Consider the following 13,311-nt stretch of genomic DNA (forward strand, 5'->3'; position numbering starts at 1 on the left):
AAACTAACAAATACAGAATTGAAGCAATGATTTGTTTGGGTTCAACTTTCTGTAAATGTTTACAAAAATACAGATTTGTTAATTTATGGCACTCTGTTCCTTTTATTTGACCATATGCCTGTGTTCTGCATGGTAATTTTATAGTTTTAAATTCATTTACAGGATGAAAAGAAACATTAAATTCTTTTATTGGCCATAACAAACTGAAAACAAACTTGCAACGTTTGAATTATATGTAAATGAGATTTATTCTTAAAGAAATCCACAAGTTATAAATAAAGCATTGATGTCTTGAAACTTGCAGCAGCAGAATACAGTACATTTTAAGATGAATAAATTAAGCTATTCAGTCACTCTTCTCTTCGGAAAATCTAGCAGTTATTGCTTCAGTGACCTTGTATGAAGCAATACTGCTTGGCCCAATAATCCGGCCTCCACCCCTCCTTCAGGTAGCACATAGTAGGTCCCATTGTTTTCTCTTTTGGGGTCTAGCGTCCTAAGCTGTTCATTGCTTTCAGCTATGCAGTCTAAACTCCATATCTGGTAACGGAGGCTCTTGCCCTGCTTGGCCAATATATAAACCTCTCTGGGCTGGGAACTGCTCAGGGGACATGGTGATGCATCAGTAGGCAGGTACAGCCAAGGCAAAGATGAGTCAGACTCAAGGTGCTGTTTATTTAGGCTCCCATGGTCTAATCCAAGAAGAACACCTAAATAAAAAGGTATATATTTTACACTCACTAATAAAAATACAATTACATAATCAACATAATCACTTACCTGATGCAACAGCCCAGTGTGCCTTGACGCCACTTCGCTTACACGGTGCGTGGTTAAAATCCTCATCATAGCTGAGTTTTCAGTCAAAAGATGTTGTTTAATTTATGTATGACTTGTTCTGCTTAACCAAACAACATGCAACAACAACATTATCTATCAGAGCAGGATACGGAATGAGAACAGGCTGGCGATCCCACAGGTGTTTTATAATTGCTAATGCGTTGTCATCTCGTAAACCACCTGACAGCAATTGAGCCTTGCAGCCACAAATCTCTTCTGCCAACAGTGCCATATTTTGAGCTGATATATAAGAGCAGATAAACTTGTTATTGAAAATACTATATTATAACTGCATAGTGTAGTGCATAAAGTTACCTGAAAACATTTCTCCTTGAGCAGTGTATGCTTTGCTCAGAGCTGTCTGTGTAACAGTTTCCATGTCAATATTCAGCTGAGGCTGGCGGAGGTGTGCTGCCATCCACAATGCCACCAAACCACACCTTCAAGGTAAATAAAATAAAATACACTCAGATACTCGCAATACAAATATACAAGTTGCACAGGTATAATTGGATAAGGAAATGACTGAAAAATTAACTAAATTTGATCACGCAAACGCCCTATTAGTTGTATAGATGTGTTGTAGGCCTACAACTAGACTATGGTCATATCAAGATGACAGACTCACTGAGGACCATCTTGAATGAGGGAAGGCACGTAGGTGTTCACTAAAACCCACATCAGGTCAGTCCTAAAACTTGAAACAAGAAAGCATAAACATAAAAAAAAAAAACTATTATGCATATGTAATGTAAAATACACGTGGGTATTTTCATGATTCATTCACCTGCTTTGTCGCTGACTGAGCAGTATGCGAGCCTCGGTGTAGTCCCCCTCAACTGCAGTCTTGCTGCTGGCGATAATTTGATACAGCTTCTTTGACTGCATCAAATTATTCGCAGGCAGAGGAGGGGGTGCTGGACAACATCCATTCTGAGACATGTCAAAGGCTGCTTGGTGCATAAAACTGGTGCAAATATTAAGTAGTTCGTTTTAAGAACTTTAAAGTACAACTCAAACAAAAGTAAGCAGGAACAGAACAGTAACCTCAATAGCAACCAAGATCAGGATTTTTGCGCGAAAAAGGACAATGACTGAATAAAGTCAAATTACACTATAAAATACTTGTCGCGTACTCGCTGATATTGATCACTCAGACGCGGTCCTTCTCTGGCTCGTTATTTTTAATCCATGTCCTACCCTTATTTGGCAGCCCGTGGCCATGGATCTATTAAAATAACGCCGCTCATTGTATCTTCTTCTTCTTCTTCTTCTTCTTCTTCTTCTTCTGTCGAGCTTAATGATGGATCATATCCAGAAAGTTGTATTACTGTCCCAAATCGACGGTCGCATGCTTTTTGTTTTTAAGGTTGGACACTTAGTCGGGTGGGTTGAAAGGCACTTACGTCACTTCCGGCCATTCCCTCTAAAGCTAAGGAAGCCCATTTTAAAAGTCTTTCAGGCATATACCTCTCTAAAGAACTGCTCAGACAGCGTTTTGTGATGGATGACAATTGTTTTTTCTTTCTGTGATGTAAATACTGAATCGACAGAACACTTATGTTTTTGAGTGTATGTTTTCTAAAGCCTTTTGGGACAAATGCCAATACACAAATGCCCTCGCCACTGCTCTTTAGTTTAGCTCAAATAGCTTATATCGCCATCTGTTGACTGTCTGTGCCTTCATATTATCTCGTTGTGTGTATGCGTAAACAACATTTTTGGTGATTCATAGTTAGTACATAAAACACAAACATAAAACTTGACGGCAAAAGTTCAGAAGAAAACGCCTAAGCCTATGATATGAAATGAGTAAATTAGATTGTTCACACCCAGTCCAGAAGGGGGCGGTTGTGCACTAATATAATTTTCTCCCACCCTATAACAGTAAAGAAGAAAAACAGGAACTATCGCGAGGTTACACACGCTAGCGTTTGTGAACGTTGTCTCCATTCATCGGATCGGTCCACGGTGAGGTTTGTTTGTATGGATTAATGTATTTGTTACTGTTTATTTTTAATGCGCATTGGATGTATTAGACGTTGTTATAAGTAGACAGGTATTTATACATCTATAGAAGTCTGGTCTGTGGACACCAAAAGCGTTCACCAGTCGAAAAAGGCTTCTTTGCTAACCCAGTGCTAATTGCTAACCAAATCGATTTAGTTTTTGTTTGTTTTGTTTTTTGCTTCAATCGATAGTTACAAGACTTAGTAGGTCAATACTTTCTTATTGTCATTCACAGGTAATAAAATGGCAACTGCGGAGGTGCGGCTGAACCACACAATATACATCAACAACTTAAACGAGAAGATCAAGAAAGATGGTACGCGGTGTTGCGGCTTAAACGGGTATATGGGCTCAAAGTTATGCTTAAACGTGTTTCCCTCTTTCTCAGAGTTGAAGAAGTCTCTGTACGCCATTTTTTCACAATTCGGGCAAATTCTAGACATCCTGGTCGCACGAAACATAAAGATGAAAGGACAGGCTTTTGTTATATTCAAAGAGGTTAACAGTGCTTCCAATGCTCTCAGATCGATGCAGGGGTTTCCTTTTTATGACAAGCCGATGGTAAGAACAAAGCGTTTTAGAAAATCACTCTGTTGCTTAATAATGTGTATGGCTTTAATTAATGTTGTGACCTCAACTTTATTTTCTTCAGAGAATCCAATATGCTAAACAGGACTCTGACATTATTGCTAAAATGAAGGGAACCTATGTAGAGCGTGACCGCAAAATGGAAAGGATCAAGAAGCCTAAACCAGAAGGATCCAAGAAGGCTGCTGCAGCCGGCATGGTGGCTGGTGTCCCAGCATCAATGGTTATGAGCAAAACCATTTACATTTATGTCCATTTGGCAATACAATTAATCTGTAGTTCAAATTATGACAACACCTTTATTAAATCAAGCAATTATTTTTTGAACCAGGCTCCTCGTATGATGCACATGCCTGGTCAGCCCCCATACATGCCCCCGCCTGGTATGATGCCTCCTCCCGGAATGACTCCTGGCCAAATTCCTGGGGCAATTCCTGGTCAGATGATGCCTGGACAGATGCCACAACAGGTACTGTGCATCTTTTGGCAGCAAATTATGACCTACTGCTGTTCAGGAGCCTATATTCAGAAATTGCTCCATTGCAGGTGTCAGAAAATCCTCCAAATCATATCCTCTTCCTAACCAACCTGCCCGAAGAGACAAACGAACTCATGCTATCCATGCTCTTCAACCAGTCAGTGTCATCTGTCATTTTGCAATATTTTAGTTTCAAACTTTGAAGCTTCAACATCATTCTCATTTGAACATGCAGGTTCCCAGGGTTCAAGGAGGTGCGTTTGGTCCCAGGCCGCCACGATATCGCTTTTGTGGAGTTTGATAATGAAGTACAGGCTGGAGCTGCACGAGAGGCTCTACAAGGCTTTAAGATCACGCAAACTAATGCCATGAAGATCTCATTTGCCAAAAAATAATGTCACTCTTTAAAACTGACTTCATACTTTGAGTGCTTTTTCTTTCTATCCACATTTTTAGAAAATATTTTTGAAGATACTGTGCAAGTATCCATCTGTAAGTATACACACTTGTTTCAACAGTCTTTATTTCAAGCATTGCACCCAGAGTCTGGTTTCCCAGACATTGTACCTGGAGCTTTTTATATATGACCATTAAACTGTTTTCACAATACTTGTTTTTTTTTTTAGTATGTGAAAATCTCAAACCGAAATGTGGTTGAAAATCAATAAACCTTCCTGAATATAGATTGGTTTAGAGTAGGGTGCTATCTAAGTTGCTAACATCAGCATTAAGTTTGGTAAAGCCTACCCTCATGGTAAATGCTGCTCACAAATCTCATCTGCAAAAGCTAAATCCTAAACAAACTTTTAAACATTCAGTATGGATATGGATACTTTTTGTGACATATTCTGGAAGATTATAGCCAAAGGAACGTTTCTGTGGAAAGAAAAGTCCGCAGTCTACGTATGGTATGGTATGGTATGCTTTTATTTGAAACGGGGACAGTGCACGACATTACATTTTCCCTTAAAGAAAGTGGCCACTAGATGGCGCCAAACGGCCACTAAGCCCTTATTTAGGCGCCAACGTTTTAAACCTTTCTCCAGGTACGCCCAGAGTACGCCCATAATAAAAGTCTCCTCCTCTCACTTAAGAAATGTGTACGTCCATTGGTTCGCCTGTAACTCTGTCCGTGCTTGAAGGTCACTGCCCTCTGCTCTATGCAAATGAAGGGTCGGCTCCTGAAGAGTAACTCTGTTCTGAGCCCGGGTCAGTGCGGAGTGCCAAGCCGCGGAAACACCAGCGGTTGTCAGGGAAGGTCTTGAGCAACACGCCATTGATAGACCAGACCGAAGGCGAGGAAGGGGTTGGTGCAGAATCTCATTATAGATTGGCTGCAATAAAGGCAATACATTGTAAGAAGTTAAACTTTGGAAAATATGCAGTGTTTTAATTTGATCTGCCAAATGGGGAACAGTAATCCTTTATTAGTGTATGCCTCTCATCCATAGACTGTATATATGTGTATCTTTATACAGTCTATGCTCTCATCCATTGAGCAAGTCTAAGCATAGGTTATACAAACACACTACAGGTAACAAAACAAAAAACACGTTTCGTTTATTGTTTTAGGGTACCAGCAGAGACCTGGTAATGCGTTTTAGCCTAATTATTTCTGATGACAAGCTTTGATGTTTGTTGGGCACACATGGGACTGAAATTAGAATTCACTTATATAGGAGAAATAGAAAATCTGAGAACTGAGATAACCAAAGAAGAAGTTTATAAAATACAGAGAGAGAGAGAGAGGAGCCATTTGGACAAGAGACGGATAGTCCCTGCCTCAGGACACACCCTCCGCTCTCGCGCGCACTCATTGTTTCCCACAGTGGCTCAGCGGCCGCCGGTAGGTTTCGTATCGGAGTGACAAGTGATGGGGCACCGCTCAGATGAGAGGAGCGCCTCAAATCATTCCGCTACTGGACACAACTTTGAATAGGAAAAAAAAACAAGTGGCCTCTTTGTCACGTGTTTTTTCTATTGTGTCCAAGAGAGAGTTGCGCCTGTTAATTGGGATGAGAGTTCAAGTGAAGTGAGCCGCCAGATTGGACCTTTAAAGCTTCTTAAAGCAGGTGGTGGTGGGAGGAAGCGCTTTGCCCATAGGCGAGTGGAGTGTTTATGCCCAAGTGGAACTAGGGCAACGCGTGAAAACTGTGGGCAAGTAGCTCTCGTTATGTTTTTTCTGAACTGGACATGATGAAGTGGAGAGGACTGCGGACACGGAGGAGCGCGCTACTTGACGCAGGGATGGAGACACCAGGAGCGCGTAGTGGAACTGGAATCAATTCTTGGAACAGGACCATAAAATGTTCTGTAGACCCAAATATGGGCACGTCGGGCCACAGAGGACACTTCCACCTGCAGCGGACTGTGATTTTCCTGGTTGCGCTCACGATGCAGCCGCAGGTAAGCACCGATTAAGGTCTATTCCTGGACCCCACTTAAAGCTCCCACGCTGACTTTTGACTGTGCTTCATTTCTGAGCACAGCTGCGCGTTAGTATGCTGTAATTATCTGTAGTCTTTTCTTGTTGAGTTGTCCTCATTTCTGAGCCCCTGCATAGCGCTCTGCCCACCTGTTGTTTCAGCCCTCCGGACACCATCCCACACTTCAGCGGTACCTGGCATGGAAAAGGCACACATTGTGTTTTTATGCTGGATAAAACAGTCAATTTATAGATTTTATAGACCAAAATATGTTTAATTCATGCACCCTAAAGCCATTTTGCCTACTGCTTTATTGGATGTATTGATTCAGTTAGTTGTGCACTGCCTAAAGCTGTCTGAACGGGCTTGGTGATTTTATTCCCCAAATTGTCTATCAGTGTCAATCAAACCAAGATAATGCCTTTTCCCCTTGACGTATCAAGTATTATTGAATGGGCTCAGCTCTATGTTGTGGCTGTGTTATTCCCCCTAAAACCTCCAGGCATCCCCATCCTGGGTGTGTGGAGTCCAGGGCACAGCCAAATCATCTCTGGGGCGTGTGAACCGTGAGCATGTCTGTGTGAGCTCACTGCATCCCTGCAGCTGAAGCACAACACTGTCCACTCCCTCTGCTCTCTGTGGAGCCTACCGTGTTAAACAGCCAGGACATGCCTCTGGACATGAACATGAGCACGAAGAAATCTTACTTAAAATATGATAGTTGTTAGCTGTATTTTGCACAATCGGGCATTAAAATGAAGGTTCACTAACCTATGCAGGGAAAATCATCAATTGAATCACTCCATGGCTCCTAAAGTGAACTGACTTGTAGTTCCTTGTTGCAGGATTACATTTTTTTCCCCGTTAGCCTTTTCCCCATTTTGGTGTCACTACAATAATTTATTGGGGTAATATAAATCAGACCACTTGACAAAACTCCATGCAGGCTTGGGGCATGAAAAATCTGGACTATAGTCTACAGAAAATTACAGAACAGACTATTGGCATGTACACATATATATATAATTTTAGTTGCTTCAGGTTTTCATACGAAGCCACTCTGGACTGGTCCCGCTTGTGTATCTGGTGTGTGTCTGGTCCGTGTAAGCGCTGAAACGCTGGTATGTGGGGAATGGCTTGGGCACACAGTGCAGTAGAGGAAGAAAGGACCATGCCGAGTGATGAACGCCACTGTATCTCCATAAGCCTTTTGATGTGGAGTGGGACTTCACCCCTCCCCCCTCACCCCCTCTGCTCTGGGACAGGGGCAAAAGGGGGGCATCCTCCCACAATGAGGCTTGACTCATATTCAGCTCAGCATCTAATTATTTTTATGTATTTACAGTTTATGAATGGATAGTTGATTTCAGGAATGTGTGTGTGTAGCGTTGTTAGATATATTTACGCAGCAGATGATGAAAATACTGGCAAAATGTACTGTTTGCCAGATACAGACCAAAAGCTATTGTTTCCTCGACAGTGATATACAGACAGACAGTAGCACTCCCACCTGACCTCAGTGGCCCGGGACTCTCTGGGGGCCTTGTTAACTGAAGTGTGTACCACCTCCACCTCATCTTTAAACTGGCAGATAGCTGTAACAATGTGAGGAGGCTGTGATAGCCAGAAAAAGAAACAAAACAGTAGAATCTGTTTGTCACACAGAGAAGTAAAAGGAGGAGAGATATGAATGAGATTCAGTGTTATAGTCCCCTGGGAAGAAAAATAAGATGGGAGAGGTTGTGGTACGCAGACAAAAATAAAAAAAATAAAAAAATAAAATAGAATCAAGAAAACAAAGTGATATGATACTAGGCAAACTCATCCTAACAAATTTGTAAAATTTGTCTTTCTTTTGTTTCTCGCATGATGACAGCAGTCTGAAACATCAGATAAATGTAGCATGTTGGGGAAACAGGACTAAATCACAACATGGCACTCTGGGGGTAATGTGTATTTTCTTTGTTTCTCAGGAGGCCAAGGCAATAAACAGAATGTTAGCTAAATAGTAATACTAACTATTCACTCCACTGGAGGAGCAAAAGGTTTCTCCGTGTTTCTTTTGTTAATTTGATTTCGATTTGTGGGTATCCTACAAATATAGACAAATTGTATTTAATGGAATTTCTTTCAATATTGTAAAAAGTATTCTTCAAGTACTGGTACCAAAACAAATGGGAAGGTACCCGATGTGCAACATTTCATAAACTTCCACCTCGTGGGCTTGACAAAATATTTGTTTTGATAGACAAACCTTCCAAAAACACATAATACAAGGATCTTTGACTGCAAAAGTGGCAGTTTGACTTGACTCATTGGTGTTGTTTTAAACATTGAAATAATAATGAATTTTGTTTGCTTCCGCAGATTGTTTTGGCAGTGGGAATGTTTGAGCTTCAGATCCGCAACTTCCAGAATCTCCATGGACTGCTGCATAATGGGGCTTGCTGCGACCTGCAGGCCAACGGGGGTCAGCGGTGCTCTGCCAGGGACCAATGTGATACCTATTTCCAGGCATGTCTTAAGGAGTATCAGGCCAGGGTCTTTCCAACTGGACCGTGCACGTTTGGGACAGGCACCACGGGGGTCCTGGGTGGGAACTCTCATTCACTCTACCACCCAAGCCACGGAGCGGAGGATAACACTAATGGGCACATTGTCATTCCCTTCAAATATGCCTGGCCGGTGAGTACAGGGGCCGAGTGGGTTATCTCTGTGGTTTCCAAGGGAACCAGTTCAGCTTCATGTAAAACATTCTACTCTAGCTGAGCAGAGCATTGAATAATAATGACACTGAAAGAAAGAGGGTTTACATGTCCAAGATACTATGGCTTTTGATGGTTGGTTTAGTGAAAATAGAAACAAGATGACTTTGATTGTTTTCTATGGTACATAATTGTGTTATTTCTCATGGGGCGTGGTAACATGTAGCTGCCTCAAAGTGAAATAAAGGAATACCAGTATAGAAAAGTATATTAGTGGTAATGTCACATACATGCTGTTATGTTATAAATAGGTTACTGTGTAATATTATCTAAATAACAGTTGTGTTTAATGTGTGGCTGTCTTATTTTTTTCTCGTTAGTGGGTTCAAACCTCTCACTGTCTTCAGTCTTCTCTCTGCTTTCAGTCTAGAAGAATTCTTAGAGGGTCTCTCTCTGCTCCCTCCGTGTGTGTTGTATTATTCAATGATGGAGCATCCAGGTTTTCTGATGTCAAAACAATCGTCTTGAAACAGACAGATCAATTACTTTTTCCATTATAACAACCAAAGGTGAGCGATGCGAGGGGCATATATTGATTGTTGTCCTGCGTATGTGGTATTTTTCCTTTTCTCATGCAGTCTTGTGTCAACTGTCTGAAGGTTTTGTGGGAATGTATGGTCTGCTTGTGTTTTCAACCCATTTCACAATTATGGACCATTAGGCAAGTTCCAAATTCTTTCCACTAATTTGTGTTTGTTTAGGCCCTGAACAAGTACTTTAATTTATTTATTTCATTTATTATTCTTATAGAAAAAAAAAATGCTTGGACGTTTACTCAGAGTCGTTCCAGCGTAGCTTGTTTTCATTATAAAAGTATTACAAATATAGACACAGTAAGGCCTAATGGCTTAAAGTTCATGCTGTTGTAATAACATTTGGATCTGACCAAACATTGAGATCCACAGCACTGTGCCATTTCACGCTAATGATGTATTCATCTTTGGTGTACACAATGAACTGGAAGTTTGATTTACTGAAGTCTCCACACCAGTGCAGAGATGCGGCACTAGCTTAGTTTCTACATCACAGCTTGTATCATCCTATTTACCTGTGAGATCCTGTGCCCCAAAGCCAATTATCCTTGCTTATCTTTGTCCTGTTGACTTTTGTGTGTGTGCTGCATACACACTTTGTTCACACTTTTCCTCTCTGTGGATGGTGTGCGAGTGTGAGAAAGTTTCTGGTGTCAGAAAGCCTAGCAGGATCAGTTACAGGGTCGGGCTGGAGGGCTGCTTAGCTCGGAGCTGAAGGGGGCTTCTAGAGATGGGTGTGGCCTTTGCCGTTTGGACTCAAAGAGCTGCTTTATGTTGGGGCAGGAGAGTGATCCCTGTGCCCCAGGTGAGGGGATGAACAGGTGAACGCACTCATTATGGGGAAAGGTGAGCTCTATCCATCCCATGGCCTGCCTGTTTGTTTGGCCTCTTTTTCAAGGTATTTCTCCACTTATCACCCAAGTACATACGTGTGTATCAAGTTTACACATTTGCACTGATCAAAGACTGTTTAAGTTAGAGCACAGAAATAGAGCACACTGCTTGCATAGGGTATACAACAAACCACCCTATGTCATTGCGGAAAACATGGCCACACAATGTAGTCTGGTTCATGTTGCTTTACCACATTTTAGTCTTTTAAGTTAGTTTTAGAAAAATCTTCAGTCTGATAAGCCTATGGTACAAATGTGTATCTTTGGGAAGTTGGCAAAATCTAATTTAGACCCTTCTCATTCAAAGCCCTCAGAAAGCACATTTCAAAGCATTACCGTAACATGGTTTTATGACTTCAGTCTTGAACAATGTGACTGTGTAGTAGAAGATGACCCCATAAACACGATTGTCTCTCAACTGCCTAGTGAGACCACAATTTGACATTGTGATTCTGGAAAGCTGATTTATATTTTATATCTAGAACAACAAAGGAGTATTTTTGTTGTTGTTATGTTATACACAGTTTTTTTTTGTCCATTATTTGTGTTGTTTTGGCTTTTGGTTGTAAATCACAGACACTCAGTGGTGAAGGATGGTTAGCTTTGGCGCCTCTCTGGAGAGTGGAAAAGTTCAAAGGCTTTTTACAAACTCTGATGTGTCATGTCTTAAACCCTGCATGGTTTCACTATTGGATGTGTTTGGGTGACAAAAGAGCCACACCAAGATGCCGATAAAGTGGTTTCATTCTTGTGATAGACCAAAATCATTATTGGATGTATAGGATATGATTTAGTGAATGGAAGTGAGTGTAGAATTACCCTAATAATTCAATGTAACTCAGACATTTTCTTTGTCAGATGTCTTTAGGGCTGTGAAAACTCCTTTGACAAATGACACTGTGGTCACGGCTATAGAAATATTGTTAACCTAAAGAAATGTGGGTGACATCCCAGCCATTCATAATTCTCATGCAATGTGTAAAAACGGAATTGCGGTTTAGTGCCAGAGACCAGAAACAGCTGCTCGTGGGAAAAACATGTACTTTTACCACACACATGCTTGCTTTGTACAGTGACATGTCTATGGTTATTATAGAACAACATTCATAACTTGTTCACTAAATACTGAGATATTACTGTCTAATTACACATTATACACCATGGCATGCAAGTTATAGGGTTCATATTCTTACAACATATCTATAGGTTGATCATGATCAATTAGGACTGTTGTCATAGCAATCAACAATTCAACACAAAATATTATCCCCTAGTTCCCAGAATGTCACATATAATAAGAATTTGAAACCCATGAATAGGCCTATTATTCATGGGTTTCTGCTTTCTGTAAGCATTATTTGGATGACTTTCACCATTGAAAAGACTGCTATGGCAATGGTGACATTTCTTTTCTTTAATGAACATGGTTGGGTGCAGGTAAAATGGATATTATTTTTAATAAGCAGATTTCTGTGGAAATATAGTAAGTTCATCAAATTTTTACGTAACATAAAGCTGGATTTGCAATGAATTTGTGAATAAAAAAATCATCTGTCATGTCCATTTCATTCTGATCTGTTTGTGTGGCCATGTGTAGTTTTAGTTTACCTATAATAGAGCCATACATTTTTAGCCATAAGTAAATCACATAGCTTTTACCAGAGCAATATAATGTAGTGTGTTTGGTTTTTAAAACTGCAGCCACAATGAATGAACAACATTCACCACAAGTATATATTTCACAACTGTTAAAAATCAAAAGCCAACAAAAGCAGACTGAACAAAGCATTTTCTGTACAGCTCTCAGGCCATCAGAGGTCTCATTCAACATGCAAACTTTGCCTTCATGCAAATGATTGGCTGTACGTATACAGTCAGAGTAGTCAGCCAAGATCATCCAAATGGCATTATATATTCAACCTGTTACGCTGTTGTCTCACAAGATTACTGCATCTTATTTGACCCACACACGATGGAAAAACCTGTGCATTCTTGTAACGTGGGAAGCGGTTTGTGAAATCAGTGAAGGGAAGAGGAGAGCATAGTTGTATCTTTCTTTCCTTTCCCGTTTGTCCTCTCCTAGTCTTTTGTCTGATAATTGACTCACCTATGCAGTCCCACATTCCTTCCTGATAGTACTATAGGTATACATGGACTGTCAATGCTTAACCATTTCTCTTCATATTATAGCTGAATGCTTGAGCCAATCCATGCACATCAAATACAAAGCAGGTTAATTCCACTGAGGATTTGGCGCTTGTGTTTTGTGGAGATAAGTTCATAACTCGAGGGTAAACGTCTCAAGGGATGCATCTTTTAATGATTTCATTTGTGTGCAAATTGGATTTAGAGTGGAAGTCTATTTAACTAAGAGAAAAGAACAATGATTTACATGATCAGTCTGACATTAGCGTGTGTGTCTGTAGATGTCTGTGCCCTTGAATAAAGTATATATGTATATAGCCTATACTCTGGTGCATTCAAATTGTTTTGGTGTGTGCGGCAATGTCATTCTCACATGTGTGGCACCGTTCACTGAGTTTTACACTTGGCTAACAGCACTGAGGTCTCATTAACACAGTAATCCCACTACTCCCCAGTCTATTTGAAGATGCTGGTGACCGACTGCAAAATGGGTGTCGACATGTTGAAATAATCATAATTAGGACCAAATAAGATTCTTTTAAAACTGTTTATCACCAAACACAACACAACCACAAAATAACACGTCTACGCTTAACAATAACCTTTTTTTTTACAACACAAACCACCAAACTA

At 40.6% G+C, this 13,311-nt stretch overlaps 3 protein-coding genes across 3 annotated transcripts in view; 2 read left to right on the plus strand and 1 right to left on the minus strand.

Moving 5' to 3' along the window:
* Positions 1-231: 231 nt before the first annotated feature.
* On the minus strand, positions 232-2,228 carry actmap (actin maturation protease). Its single transcript, XM_033977046.2, has 6 exons — positions 1,628-2,228; positions 1,469-1,537; positions 1,156-1,280; positions 951-1,080; positions 781-851; positions 232-710 (listed from the first exon to the last, which is right to left on the minus strand). Exons 1-6 carry the CDS (start codon positions 1,801-1,803, stop codon positions 379-381), a joined length of 903 nt encoding a protein of 300 aa, XP_033832937.1. The 5' UTR covers positions 1,804-2,228; the 3' UTR covers positions 232-378.
* Positions 2,229-2,751: 523 nt separating this feature from the next.
* On the plus strand, positions 2,752-4,525 carry snrpa (small nuclear ribonucleoprotein polypeptide A). Its single transcript, XM_033976881.2, has 7 exons — positions 2,752-2,811; positions 3,086-3,166; positions 3,239-3,411; positions 3,503-3,661; positions 3,770-3,907; positions 3,985-4,073; positions 4,152-4,525. Exons 2-7 carry the CDS (start codon positions 3,094-3,096, stop codon positions 4,309-4,311), a joined length of 792 nt encoding a protein of 263 aa, XP_033832772.1. The 5' UTR covers positions 2,752-2,811; positions 3,086-3,093; the 3' UTR covers positions 4,312-4,525.
* A 1,227-nt stretch (positions 4,526-5,752) lies between these two features.
* LOC117380417 (protein jagged-1b) overlaps positions 5,753-13,311 on the plus strand; it is a 28,308-nt gene continuing 20,749 nt past the window's right edge. Inside the window, exons 1-2 of the mRNA XM_033977220.2 lie at positions 5,753-6,322; positions 8,710-9,027. Of these exons, the coding sequence (XP_033833111.1) occupies positions 6,110-6,322; positions 8,710-9,027 (531 nt within the window). The 5' untranslated portion in view covers positions 5,753-6,109. The remainder of the gene's footprint in view (positions 6,323-8,709; positions 9,028-13,311) is intronic.

The sequence above is a fragment of the Periophthalmus magnuspinnatus genome, chromosome 13 (genome assembly GCF_009829125.3).
Source record: "Periophthalmus magnuspinnatus isolate fPerMag1 chromosome 13, fPerMag1.2.pri, whole genome shotgun sequence".
NCBI lineage: Eukaryota > Metazoa > Chordata > Actinopteri > Gobiiformes > Gobiidae > Periophthalmus > Periophthalmus magnuspinnatus.